Below are 15334 nucleotides of genomic sequence, written 5' to 3'. Positions count from 1 at the left end.
TTGCATTAGAAGATAACCCAACAAAATGGGTTGCTGAATAGAACAACATTTTAGTTGTCTTTCTCATTTGGTGCGGGTTTTGTTTATACCATTTTTTAAAACAATTGTATTATTTTTTTTTACATTAAAGCTGGGAGGATTTATGCCTAATCTTTAAAAACATCAAATTATGTAGTATTTGGCACAGTTGGAAATCAACTTTTTTTAGGCTGACATGGGTGCAATATTCAACGTGTATCCAGGCAGTATTGGATACGTTTCCAAATTGGATACGAGGATACGTGTTCCCAAGGAGGGACAAGGGAGTTTTTGGCAACTTGGCAGTTTTACTACCTTGATTCTCTCCATGTTAATCATAGCTGTTTGTAGTATAATGTATATTTAACAAGTGGCTTAGGAGAGATTTTTTTTCCTTTGTTATTAAACTGAGAGAAAAGATTCAAAGAGAATAGCAATTATTAGCTCTTTAGGGGGCACTTTTTTCTGTAAATAACAATATTTCTAGAGCAAATTCTAGATTTAATGAGTGCAATTCCTTTCTATGTGATGTATCATAAAATCTTTGTTAGAGGAAATAGCTCAAATTAGAGGCTTCAAACTTTATATCATAATGTGAAACATGTCTAAGGAATAAAACAAAGGTAATTAAAAGGCATGGCTTCATTTAATGACTAATCATTCCCAACCTAGAATGGAACTCGAGTAGTATGGACTTTATAATGGACCCGCCAATGGTATGATGGGAAAACTCATTTATTGCAGTGTTTCATTAGCTGATTAGGTTTGTCTGATCTTTTTGCATTTACTTTCTACAACATTTGATTATAATTATAGTATTAGTACTTGGAATTGAGATTGTTTTGGAAAAAAGAAAAGCATAAATGGGATTCAATTAATGAGAATTCAATTTGATATAGCCCAAAGCAAGTTTTTTTCCTTTGCCATTTTGAACTAGAGAGGGTGTTTAGGGATATGATAGGCAGCCATGCTTCTTGTTTGACAAAAGGGTGTGGTCAAGGATAGAACACATATGATCAAACCCAAAGTAAAGCCTTCAAGGCCACAAAGAAGTCCACTGTGTGTGTATCTTTTTCCTTAATATTTTTAATGTTAAATGTTTTCTTTTTATTATTATTTAAAAGTTGGGAAGCGACTTTGTCATACCTTTCTTGGCCTCCTCTTTCAATGATTATAATAGAAAATTAGCTAGAATATTTCCGTGTTTTAGCTTGGGCAGCTTGGTTAGCACTAGTGAAACCTAGGGGCTCACACTCCCCCGAATCCTCGAGGTACCCATCCTTGGGACGTTCCTGCACTGGGCACTTTGGAGTATCCGAGCACCCCACCTTTGCCAGTCCGCAACCACGCCACCATCAGGACAGGTACATGTATTTCTATTAGAATTTTGATTCTCAGATATTACTATTGGGTATGTACTATGTTACTATGTTGAATGTTCAATGGTTCTAGTTTGTGTTGCAATTTGCTATGTTCAAGTATTTCAAGTTGTTATTTATACTAAAACATCAATTTATAACTAGCATTTCAAGTATTATATGTATAGTATACAACAGTCCCTGCCCCTCGCCCCCTCGCCACTGTCCCCTAGCTGTTCCAAAATTGAGTCCCTTTGTTCCTCCCATCCTGGAAACTCGTCCCGACATCCCAAGGTACCCAAGCGTCAGTGTTATGCTGGTGAGCACCTTTAATTTTTTTGTTTGTGTTATTTTGGATATATAATATTTTTCACTTACAAATATCAAATCTAGAGCGAGGATTGGTGGCTCAGCTTCTGATATGGGTTACCATCTCTCTACTTTGCTGTACACAAACAATTTGGCCTCTGTAACTTTGCACCTCTGTTGTTGAGGCCTCATGAGGCATGCTGAATGAGTTCGACAGAAGGCAAACCCATTGCCTACAATTGTTCTAAATCCTGTTCTGATTTCATTCCTTCAGTTCCTTCTCAATGAAAATAGATAATATATTGTACCAGTAGTTCAATATTTACTTCACTGAGGTTTTAAACACTATATCTAGTTGAAAGTTAATAATGGCTCGATATATCTTGCAGTGTTCCAGCAGTTGGATATTGATTATATTATAGGTGAAAGTCACCAAGAGTTTATACCTCATTCAACTGGACAAGCAGCGATTCTGAGGATTTTTGGTGTTACACAGGAAGGTTATTTCATTCAACCATTTTTTGGTTTTACAATTTTATTACTAATTTATGGTTTCTGTATGAGCATCTTACACTATAATTTGAATGTTCAGGTTCTTGTGCCTATATTATGAGTGTAATTTTCAGCCATATTTTTATATAAATTGAATTTGTAATTTCAGGCCATAGTGTCTGCTGTTATGTACATTATTTTCAACCATATTTTAATATAATTTGAACTTATAATTTCAGGTTATAGTGTCTGCTGTCATGTACATGGATTTCAGCCATATTTTTATATAAGTTGCTTTGATGGGATGGGTCCAGATGACATACCAAGATTTCAGCAGGTTTTGGAGGTAAACAATACATTATATTTCTTTGAGGTTCAATGTAATATTTGAAAATGTGACTCTGATCTCATTAATTGCTTTGTTCAGTGAAGTGCATCAATGAAATCATGTTTATGACTGTTTATTTTAAGATACTTTTATTTCACCAGCAAACATGTTGGTATCGCAGGCAAAAATGCGGGAAGCAAACAGAAGCAGCAAGTCCCCTAAGTTCATCACGAGGATTGAAATGGTTCAAAAAAGAAGTATTATGTACTATCAAGAACAGAAATCTCGACTGTTTCTGAAAATTGTTGTTGCACTTCCTACCATGGTTGCTAGCTGTAGAGGTGAGCTGTATATTTTAAAGTGTTATGTTTTTCAATGTTATCTTTCCAAATGTATGAGACTTTCAGGTATAACTGTGGAGTTTTGTTTCTCCTATGCTTCAGTTCTTGCTAATTTACATGTCATCAAGGATAAAAGAGGAAACATGTGCTTGAGGTATATTAGAGGCTCAACTTTAATAAATAAATAGTCCACAACAAAAATAGGATGTTGGTTTATTGAGGGGGAGTTTAGGGAAGGGAAAAATAAGAGGATAAAATGGAAGGACAAGGTCAAGCATTACTTAATTAATTTGTTTAGCTAACTTAAGAACTTTTTAATTTTAATTAATGAATAAAATAGATAATTAAATGAGTACCAATTAGACAAACCACATACTACTCAAACTGTTCTGACAAAATTTTGGTTGTCCAATAAGAATCTTCCAGGCTTTAGCCGAGTCTAAGACAATCATCACTAGACATATTTATAAGCCTTTTCTTGAATTAAGTAGCCTCCCAATTCCTTCCATGGAATGAAATGTTCAACATTGACGAAAATAGAATTATTTGTTTTGTGCTTGTATCACTTCAACACCAAATTTTTATATTTTTGTATTGGAGGTCATGCACGTTTCTTGATCCTGTTTTGGGATGATTAACTAATCTAAACATTTACTGCATACTGCCAAATCAGCATAAACAGCTTTTCTAAAACTTTACCTGCTGTGGCCTTTCACACTTCTAAGAAATATTCAAAAGCTCAACTTCTTTGAACAATGATTAACTGTACTTTGTTTGAATTTAGTCGTACAAAATTGAAATTAAGGTCCTAGGAAGCCCTCTGCCTTCTTTTCCATCCATGGTGGCTTTTCCTATTCAAGCGTATGTGGATATCTTTTTCTTTATTCCTAAGTTGTTTTGGGCCAGAGAACTTGAACACTGTGCAAAATATATTTTCATCATTTCAGATTTCTTTCATCAATGGTGTTGTGAATGTGCTATTAAGATGCGCACCTCTATATGTCTTTTTCTTGAAACCTGAAGCGAGCAAAATCTACTAAATTCTTGATATTGATGAGGACGTGAAGGAACAAGATAAGCAATTGTTTTCTTCAACTTACTAATTGAATGTTATCTGTTGCATTTCGATTAGAAAAAGGGGAAAATAAGAGTATAAATGTGAATAATAAAAATGATGGCATCTACTCCCTCTAGGTGGATTCACACTTGCAAATCTGATTGTTAGACATCAAAAATACTAATGGAAGCTATTTATGGTAAATTGATTTTAAATGAAGAATGATATAAAGATTGGGATTTCTTTTGATTTATAATTAAAGAAGAAGTAAATGCTAAAGGCTCTAAAGAGAACCCAAAAGTTATATTAAATTTAAATGTTATATTACTAGGTTTGAAATAGGACATACTAGGTTTGTAGTATTATATTACCATAGGCACACAACATGTTCTCTCCCTTTAAGAGCTTTGTCCTCACCACATGAAAACTTTGGGGCTCATCATGCTTGGCCCATCTTGGGTCATCTTGGGGCATCTTTGATCCTATAGGAGTGTCAATTTCCTTTCAAAATTTGGAGGCGCACATCTATTTGTAAGTGAATTGTACTTAAAATTGAATGTGTACATGCAGTCATAAAACATGGTCCTAAATGACATACCCCACAAAACAACTTCACAAATGCTGTTAATATGAATGATTTTGTTCTTAATCCCCAACGAATGACATGTTTCAATGCTTGCCCAAGAAACTATTATTCTTGAGTGTCGAAGCTTTTTTGTATAGATCCTTCTGTTTTCTTGAATTTTAGAGCATGCATATAGCTTTCTGTATACTATTAGTATTATAATGTAAAAGTGGAATATTGAAAATTGACTTTTGAATTTCTACTCATTGGAAATGCTGATTTCCCTGTGCTTGGACATGCTTGATCTCTAAAGGGCTTGGTTTTGGAAGTGCGTCTAATTTATCAATACTAATCAAAATGGATAGGAGCTAGAGTTCAGAGCACACACAGTCATTTTTGTAGTCATTTTATATTACAAAAAATGAGCTTTATTTATAATATTTGATTCAGGAGAAGAGTTTATTCAAGATATCATGACTTTATTTAACTCTGTAGAGAAATGTATGAAATGCAAAGTTCACATTTTAAAATTTTGATTAAAGCTCTCTTGAAGTTCAGTCTCTTATGACATTGAGATATTGTTGTTGACGGGTGCAAGATTCCACCACACCATTCGTGCAATTTTTATGGCCTTATGCAGAGAAGTTCATTTAGTATTCTAATCTCTTTTCCTGACTCTTCAATGAGTTGCTTTTTTGAACAAACACAAAAGTGTTTTTTATGCCTTCTTAAACTCTTTATGGACTGGGGATCAATATGGGAAACATCTGTAGTATCTTTTAGACTTTTAGTTGAATAAATATGCCTTGACTTTGAAAGAATTTGTAGAGATTGTTCACTTTATGTTCTTTGTATTATATTTTGAAGCATTTGAACAACAGGAGAATGATTAGCAAAGGGCATCTGTTTGTGTGATGATTCAAAGCTTGATATCTGTTTCAATATCCTAAGATACTTGTTTTATTCTGTGCAGGCATTTTAGAAAGGGGAATCACAGTTGATGGGTTTGGTTCAAGGTGCTTCATCACCTATGAAAGCAATGTGCTTTTTGCACTTCGCTTCATGATTGATCGTGATATTGTTGGTGGCAATTGGATTGAACTTCCTGCTGGATCATATATAAGAACTTCAAAGAATATGTCGTATTGTCAACTAGAAGTTGATATATGGTATCCTTGAAAATAACAAAATGCGTATTCCTTGCTCGTAAATGTTGTCCAGATTAATATGTCTGTGTATTGTAGGTATATGAAAGTTCTTCTCATCGTATTTTTGACTTTATAAATTTGCAATAGTGCTTCATGTTTTTGCATGTCATAGAGATATGAATCATTCACAATCCTCAACTACTTGTTAAAGCTACACTAAATTAGTTAGCCATATGCCACTTGGAGAATACTCAAAAATGGCTCCATTTCGCATACTTAGTTTTGATATTGAGTGTGCAGGCCGAAAAGGTCATTTTCCAGAGCCCAGCCAAGACCCCGTTATCCAGGTATAATTCTTTGTTTTCCTAATTATGTGGATACAAGCCTTAGAAATATTGCATTAAATTATTTGTCCACTATGCAGTTTAGTCATTTATCTCTTTCCAATTACCTGCTAATATACATTCTTGAATATTTTTCTTTTAATATCATGATTTATTGCATACTTATGCTCTTGTTTTCAACAGATTGCCAATTTAGTAACATTACAGGGAGAAGATCGCCCTTTTGTACGAAATGTTATGACCTTAAGGTCATGCTCTCCAATTGTAGGTGTTGATGTCATGTCATTTGACACTGAAAGAGAGGTGTTGCTTGCTTGGAGGGTAAGCACAATTATCTTAGTTGTGTCCCATGTTCATGATTCTAAATTGAATTTCCCAGTTCATGCATGCAAGGTTTTTGATGTTGTGATGATCTTTTTTCTTTTCATCGACTACATCATAGGATCTTATAATTTTGTAATGCTTTCAAGCATCGACATCATTGCTATCTCTAATGGACATTGAGAACATGCATTTTCTTGCTTATGCTTTTGAAGCAGTTTGGTTCAAATATTAGTTGACATATGATACAGCTAACATTGTTTCCTGTTGGCCCATAGTAAATATACCATTTAGCCTGAAAACTTCAAAGCCTTGGCAAAGGATTTAATAACTAATTAAAACATGCATTGTGCGAAGTGCTGAACACATCTTAAGAATCAGTCTACTCACTGCTCTTCTCCCCCACAGAATGCTAAAAAATGAAGTATACCGTACACATAATCAATAAAGAAGCATGTTCTGGACTTGGGGTTTTGCACAAAAAAGTTATTCTGAATTCCATAACAGTCTTGTTGGGAGGCCATCGTATGCTCCACTTCAAGTGTACAACCCTTGAATTCTGTCTCTTTTTAGTATGCAATCATTCCTATCTCAACCGTTCTTATCTATTTTTCCCCACTTGTACACATATGGGTGAATTTATTAAATTTGTTTGCCTTTCTTTTTCAAGCTTAATTGATATCCTCTTCTTCTAAAAAAATCCATGTTCATGGGTAGTAAATTGCTTTTGGAGCTTCAAAATAAAAAGCCTGTCTGAATTAAACACACAATCTGCAGTCTCTCCATGAAAATAACGATTCCTGATATAGTTGCAAAATTCAGTAATTTATTTTGGGTTCCAAAACCGCAGGCAACAATTGGCATGATCCAAATAAAATGAAAGGGAAGATGGATGTATCATGATAGCAACCGCATGTCAACTAAAGTCTTATTTGCATGTAATCATTGATGTCCATTCTTGCACAGGGTATCTATTCCTGTTTTCCAAGTTAGATTTTAACTATTGAAGTTCATGCTCCGAATGAATAAATTACTTTTATAACTAGAGATATGAAAATTCAAAAGGCTCAACGAGTTTTAGAAGAAGTCAATTGTAAACATATTTTGTTTGCAATATAGATAGCCCAATCAATTTCCAAGGTCTTATTCGTGCTTAGTGATGGTATTGATGGTGGGATAATGTTAACTTGCAAGTACCTGTCAAACTTCTCAGCTGACACCAAACAAATCATTGAGATCAAACATGATATAGGATCACTAAACCTAGGTTTCTCAAGTCATGTTTTGTCGAAATGCTTCACTGACATAATTATTAACACTATTTCTTACGTATCATTTGCAGTCTGGATATCAATTATATGCCCATATCTTGTCATGATTGTGCTCAAAACTATTATTTTAGAAGTTTCTTCCACTACTTCACCTCTTTTCATCCGATTCTATTCCAAGATTCCTTTATGACATGATTGTTCCATGTACAGAAATATGAAAACACAACACCCATCAATGTAAGCTAGAGTTGCTCGAAGAGAAATGAACAATCTGAAGAGTCTTTCAACTCCAAATAAATAGCATAAAAACAATATAAAAAATGAAAGGTAATATCAATATGACTTGAAAAACACAAAAATGGGGAAAAACACCAGAATAATGAGGGTTTCATTAAAAGCTACTTCTGATACAAGAGTTTGATTCCTTTTTATACACATTGAAAGAATCTTTGGTGCAAAACAATGGGTCGACCATATACAAGCTCATTGATATGCTCAGTATTTGTAGTGTTCTGCTACAATACCTTACGGTGTATGCATTGATGTGACAAGTTTTAGTATCAACTTGCTCTGAAAATGCTAAGGATGAACTAACTTCAATGACCACTCTTGTAGGTTTTAACAAAAAAGAGTTCCACTAAGAGTCAAAATAGAAGCTTCGGCATTTTTGTAATTGAAAATGAAAATTTTGACACAGCCCAAATATTCCAGATCTCATAGGTTCTGCCTTTTAATTTTCGAGATACAATCAATATTTGTAGCGTTCTGCTACAATACCTTATGGTTCATTTGATGTGACATAAGCTTTTACAATTATCTTGCTTTGGAAATGCTAAGATGAACCAACTTCAATGACCTTTTGAGTAAGAGTAAAAAACAAAGCTTGGGCATTTTCTGATCGGAATTGAAAATTTTGACACATTCCAAATATTCCAGACCTCATAGGTTCTGTCTTTTAATTTTCTACAACGTGTTGGTTGTGGTTGGAACCATTTGCATGGGCAATTCTATTAGAGATATGTTTTATCATAATCAAATGAGCAACAAATGTATGACCATGGGCGAACCTATTGTTTGAATAATATCTGTTCATAATATGATTTAATGAAACACAAGGTCATATCTGACATCTGATAAGACATGAATACGAACAATCAAAATCAATTGCAAGAGAAAATTGATCCTAACTACTGTGTACTAATGCTTGCACTTTTTAATTATATTTTGATTGTTTTGTCTCCAAATGAGTTATACAAAACCACACTACACAAATAGAATGTTTTATGACTTGCTTGTCATCTGAGTGGCTCAATTGTTGATGCTTGTAGTTTTAGAATACGAGCCCTTCATTTATCTATTTGTTATTTTTTGTATCATTGATATAGCCATTGCCTCTTCATGATAATACTGGGGTCTAAAAGTTTGTTGAATATCATTCTAGTTCTTGGGCACCCATCATTAAAAATCAGTTTTTTTTTTTTTATAGGATTTCATTCGTGAAGTTGATCCAGATATCATTATTGGATACAACATATGCAAGTTTGATTTACCTTATCTCATTGAGGTAACTTCAAGAATGGTTTCAAATGACACTTATATTATGTATATTATTAGATTGCAAGATTGCAGAACTCAAGTGGTTTCTAATTCTTATTTAATTCATTTTGTATATGTTCACCATGGGACAACTATATTGTTGAACTAAAATTCCTTGCATGTGTGTTATGTGCAGCGGGCAGAAATATTGAAAATAGTCGAATTCCCTATTTTGGGTCGTATTAGAAATAGTCGTGTTCGGGTTAAAGATGCAACATTTTCGTCAAGGTGAACTTAAACTCTACATGCTGGAGTAGTTTTTCTCTTTGATCTTCCGAATTATTGCTCCTTATTTTATGGGACGATTGACCCTATGCTATTGCATAAGATTTTGTTTTTGCATCCCCTCGAGCATTTGGTTGATTTATCATACATTTTAATGTGAATTACTGTTTCAACTTTCTATAGTTTAATTTGGTTATGCCTATTTTTGTTCTTATATTTGATATTAGTCCTTTCCTTTATTGATAATTGTTTTTAATCATTATCTAATCTCAATTCACTGGTTTTCCAAGGACAGCATACTCTTTAGGAAGAAGGTCTTGCTTTATTTGATGTCTTGTGCAGATCTTGTAGGTGCTTCCAAATCTGCACAGAGGTTTTCAATGATACAAACTCCAGAAGCATTTCATTGTTATTAATAACTTGATCATAAGGACAGCTTCATAACTATGCTCATCAATCTTTTCTTTACTTGCAACTGCTTGATTTTTAGTGCCTAGCAAATCTTATCAAGGCCTGCATGACTTTAAAAACCCTTTGATGCCAATTCTTAAAGAGGGAAATCTGTTTATTTTTGAAAGAAACAGTCTCAATTCGAACAACACAGATGCTGTGTTTTTATTTAAATGCATGATTTCCTTAAACAACAGACCCACAATGTTTGTGGAATGAAAAAAGGCGCTTATTTTACAGAGTTAACTTACAAACCTTCCAAAAAAGACGTTACTTTCAATAAAACTAGACCTACAATTTTGTGAAAAACATATGCACAATCTGTATAGCTTCCCTTGATAAATTCTGCATTATATGCATGCAATTCGTCTTTGCAATAATTCACAGAATTCACACCATCGATCCTAAGATTTACAAAGAGTTACAACACAAAGTGATAACCAAGATACTCGATAATACTAAGCAGCTTAAATAAGAGTTGCAAAGATCTATCCGATAAGGATACAATCTATCCAATAAGGATACAATCTATCCAATAAGGATACGATTGACAACTAAGCAAGTTTAAGATAAGAACTTAACTAAAAAAGTAAAAGAATATTCCCAAAGACTTTCCCCACAAATTAAGTAAAAGTAAAGAATATTCCCAAAGACTTTCCCCATAAAATAATATTATTATAAATAGCGATTATTATATTAAATATCATGAAATTCGGATGAAATTCGGAAAGGGTAAAAATTTGCTGAAATTCAAACTTCATGGATGAAATTTGGCGAATTCTGCGACTTAGGCTAGAAGATATGATTTTAGCTCTCTTAGTACAAAAAAGAGAACAACAGAGATTGATATAAAAGTTGATCCTTTACATGAGAGTGCATTATAATAAGAAACAACTATATAAGATCAAAAAAAGACAAAGGGATATCAAATGTTACTGTTGCAAGAAAATAGGTCACACAACTTGGCATTGTAAAATTTTAGTCAATGGTGTGTTGCTCCTCTCCATGTTTTCCTTTATGCCAAAAGCACTAATAGGATCAGTTGTATATGGTGACCTTATTCATTGATCAATTGCACTGAAATAATATGTGGATAATATCATAGTTGCATCACAATTCAACATCAATTCACGATCATATGTACATCACAGATTCAGAAGGTTATCATAGAAAAACATTAATTCAGTTTTGCATGGTTCAAGTTTTCCATTCTTCACAGCATCATTCACATCTGAGCATATACATTGAAAATTGCAAATATACATGTCATTCATATGATACCAAGTACAAAGCATGCCATTTAAACATTACAGAACCTTAAAATACACCATTTGGATGCCATTTGGGAAATAATAACTGATTTCAGTACTTAATTGTCAATATGCATATTAATATGTGAACAAAATATTTAAATATAAGTTTAGCAGTGAACAATATCATAAAAATTTGGAAATCTAAATATGCCCAAAGGCTAGAGGGCTGTCATAAAATCTTATCATAATGTTCAAGTTCAACATTGAAAACAAAATATAGAAAAATGAAGTAGATTGCTACTCAAGCTCTTGGAAGCAAAAAAATCAGCTCTTCTTACAAAATGAAAACCCTAGCCCATTGCAACACACTCCAACTTCATAGGCAAAACCAAACAAATGACAAAACAACCACAATGTGGTCTTTTTTGACCTTTTAGGGCATTTGGAGAGGCAAAGCTCACTAGATGACTAACTAAGGACAAACAAAATAAAGCTTTTTGTTTTAATTTTTTTTTAAGCTTCACAAAAGTCGTCCCTAGTACGGTTAGGGGACTTCTAGATGTCCCCTTTCTATACCCCAAAAGTCCTTGAATTTCAGAGACACCCCTTGGTGATTTGCTAATATTGGGAATGGCTAGGGTACGTCCCCTACCCGTCCCCCCATCCCCAGGGCATCCCTATCTTGGAAACATGGGTTTTTTTGGCTTGGGATGCGTCCTCGGGGTACATAGATTTCAATCGAGTTATTAAGATGACTTAGGCATTTGATTAAGTGGTATTTTTTTAGCATGTCTTTGGGTTGGCTATGCTATAGCTTGAAAAGGTGTTGTGGTTAACACAACACTTTTGTGCCAAGGTTGTTTTATATTGGATATGTAATATCCCCATTTATAATGAGTTTCTGCAGTTGGTTTGGTTTATTCATCATCACGACTCTCGTGAGATGACAATAGGATTCGAGGGTCTCAATTGTGGAGTTATTAGGCTTTCCAGTGGCCTATAGTGAGTTTTGGCTCCATTTTGAGGGACTTACTATTTATAGTAAGTCAATAGTTGGTTTTGATGAGCTTAATTGAGCTAGAAGAGTTGAGTGTTCTCAGTTTTTATTTTTGGCCTCTGGCTTGGGCTCCAAGAATCTTGGAGGGATTGTCTATTGTTAGTAAATCACCTTATCAGGTTCATTCATCGTTTTTCTTCATCAGGATCACTTCGGTGTTGTCTGATTTCTATTCTGATGCTTCTTCAATCATTTTTGCAAGATGGGTGAATCATCATTATTATTCAACGAAATTTACTGAGGTTGCTATTTTCACTAGTATTGTATGTTGGTCACCTTAGTATCATAGCTAGTTGGAATTGGGTTGAACAATTTTAAATTTCAGGCACAAGAAACAATGACCTCGTGTGTTAGAATATCATGATATGGTCGAAAAGGTCATTTTTGGGATCCAAAAGGAAATTAATAAATTATATTATGTGCCTAAGTATAAAGCAAAAAGGCTTTTAAGTGAAAGGTGTGTAGTTGAAGCTAAGTTGCACAATGGAGATTATAAATATGGCTCCCATTATGAGAACTCATCACCCATTTGTCTATTTTGCTTTTATTGTTTGTGAGGATTTCTGCGTTTGGTGATTTCAATTCCCTTGTTGAGGTATAAGGGTTGAATGATGAGTTATGCATTTAATCCATAACTGAGGTATCGTGGATTAAATTATGGGAATTGTTATTATCTTCCTAAAGTTGTGATTATTGTGGTTGGAAGCTTCTTTTTGTTTTCTGAAAGGTGTTAAGTTTGAAGAGCAATTTGAGTCAGCTTCTCATTTGTCATCACTATAAATTGAGAAGTTAATTTGTGCAAATGATTAGCTTGAATTCTGAGCTTCAGTTGTGAAGAATTATTGGCTGTGGTAATACCATACACCCTGCGATCCATATTGGGGTTAGAGCTGAATGCAGGAAGGCTGCCATACACAAGAATTAGGTAGCATATGGTGTTTATTGGAGGCCTACGTTTAAGGTTGCAGGCATCAAATTTAGGGCCTGCATTTGTTCTTATGAGCCTGTGCTGAAGAAATTAAGGCCCATGTTGCTGAATCTGGGTGTGTGGACTAGTTTTGACAGGCAATGTTCGATTGTGGCAGCCTGTGTTGACACTGGAGGGAATAATCAGAGTTTGAAAAAACATTGTCAATTCAATGATTATATATTGCTGTGGCAAGTCAGTATGGGGTGGAAAATTTCAGGTTTCTCTTTACATTAAAAATTCAGTATTGTTCAATTGATGATTTTTTTTTTCAGTATTGCAAATTGGTTATTATCTCAAGGTTATGGCATTATAGTAACAATTGTTGATTTAGATTCCAATGTTGTCTTATATATATACACATCAAATTAAAAAAAAATCATTTACAATCTTTTCAAGAAATCATTATCGAACTGAAAATAAAGGACAATAGATGCATGCCAAGTGTTTGAAATGTCAAACAACAGAATTGTAAAGAAATTTGGTGTCTGTCAAGTTGGACTTGGTGATGGTTTTTATAGGATAAGCACTGATGGAGCATTTAAGGACACGCCTTAATACACGACATGTAAAGTAGTGAGTAGTCTTAATTTTTAACCTTGATATTATGATCTTTTTGTAAGTTCGTAGGTTTCATTTGAAACCTTAGTTTGAAGGAGCTAGGACACAACATTTCAATGACAATTATGACGTGTATTTTTTGATGGCAGTAGGAACTGAAAATTGTTGAGAGGTTATGGAAGAATACTGAAATGTTGTAAAGGAGATTTGGGTCTTGGTTTTGCACAAAGAGTGAGATTCAAATGAAAGTTACAAACTTTGATAATGACAAGCGTTGATTTTCTTTGTTTATTCTTTGTGAGTTTAGAGATTTTGTTAAATCTCTTTGTTAATCACCTTTGTTAAGGGGTTTTCTTTAGTTTGTATCTGCATCTTGTTTAAGATTCTAACCCTAGTTCAGGCTATTTGTTTGGAACAATATCATCATTCTTTGACAATTGCATGATAACTTGTATATATTTAACTTAGGTCACTACTAGGACACGAAATAACAATGACAATTATTGCAGAATTCACACCATTGATCCTAAGATTTATGAAAGTTGCCAAGATCTATTCGATAAGGATAAGATTGACAACTAAGTAAGTCTAAGATAAGAATAGAAATGTATATTGAAAAGGAAAGCTAGTGAGGCATAGAAACGTCTATCAATGAGATACCATTGTTTGTGAGAGATTTTTATTGCCAGGAGGCATTCTAAAAAGGATATTTCAAGATAAACCAGGGGGACATTTCAAGTGGTGTTATTCCAGAGGAGGGTTTCCACTTGGAACATATCGTGTTTTACATCTCTTGTGCATGTTTCATCTTGTTGTGATACCTCTATTCATTCCATTTGTGAAATTGTTATAAGATTGATTAAAAATTGATACATTGTTTTTATATCAACAATTAACCCCCCCTCGTGATATTGTACTCCAACACGGTGTTCTCAATAGAAAGCTCAAAGAAAAACTAAATGAAGTAGAATTTAAAATGATTGTTTGAGAACATAAATTAATAAAAGGATATTTTAGAATGAGATCAGTTTTCTTGCCTTGAGTGAAATCATAATTTGAGTGGAGTTTATTCTCAATTGTGAAGGTTAGAAAGAGTTAAATAATGCTAGGCATTACAAAGTAGAGTGACTATATTTATTAGGTAGATTGTCAATTTGCTTGCTTTTCCTTATGACTCTTGTAAGTTTGAGAATTGGATAATTGTAGACAATATGAGCTACTCTTGCAAGTGTTGATGGTCTAGATTTTAAATATATTTTAGTAGTGATGTTTTGAAAGATGCGTGTTTCAATGACATCTTTTGTATGTAAATAAAATTTGCTATTGTTTCCATATGTATTACTTGGTCCTCTTAGAGGTTGCATTATTTAGAGAAGTAGGTTGGGTTTAATCTAGTTACTATATAAAGGAGTATTGGCCACATGGATTTTCTTGGAAACTAAAGCACTTTTCTTATTTTTAGATTCATGCATATCTTGTTGCCAAAACCTCTTTTGACCTTGCTTCGTTAATTTTTTGAATCGAATCAAAATAGAAGTGAAATGAGTTTACATTGTTTAGATTTCAAGATATCTACAACTCCTCCCTTGTCTTCTAGGGTCTTTGTGAGCTTTATTGACCATTTTAGCTAGTACTTTGATTTGCTTTTCTTTATAAAAGTGATAAAATATTTG

At 33.6% G+C, this 15334-nt stretch overlaps 1 protein-coding gene across 1 annotated transcript in view; it reads left to right on the top strand.

Moving 5' to 3' along the window:
* LOC149572878 (DNA polymerase delta subunit 1) overlaps window positions 1–15334 on the top strand; it is a 103259-nt gene that overhangs the window by 8622 nt on the left and 79303 nt on the right. The window contains exons 2-9 of the mRNA XM_089813953.1: window positions 2075–2185; window positions 2417–2523; window positions 2687–2846; window positions 5442–5637; window positions 5828–5963; window positions 6144–6281; window positions 9039–9116; window positions 9285–9376. Coding sequence (XP_089670079.1) covers window positions 2075–2185; window positions 2417–2523; window positions 2687–2846; window positions 5442–5637; window positions 5828–5963; window positions 6144–6281; window positions 9039–9116; window positions 9285–9376 — 1018 coding nt within the window. The remainder of the gene's footprint in view (window positions 1–2074; window positions 2186–2416; window positions 2524–2686; window positions 2847–5441; window positions 5638–5827; window positions 5964–6143; window positions 6282–9038; window positions 9117–9284; window positions 9377–15334) is intronic.

This window comes from Cupressus sempervirens, chromosome 2 (assembly GCF_028749045.1).
Source record: "Cupressus sempervirens isolate cs-2001-9-10 chromosome 2, ASM2874904v1, whole genome shotgun sequence".
Classification (NCBI taxonomy): domain Eukaryota; kingdom Viridiplantae; phylum Streptophyta; class Pinopsida; order Cupressales; family Cupressaceae; genus Cupressus; species Cupressus sempervirens.
This window is presented reverse-complemented; position numbering and strand designations above follow the sequence as displayed.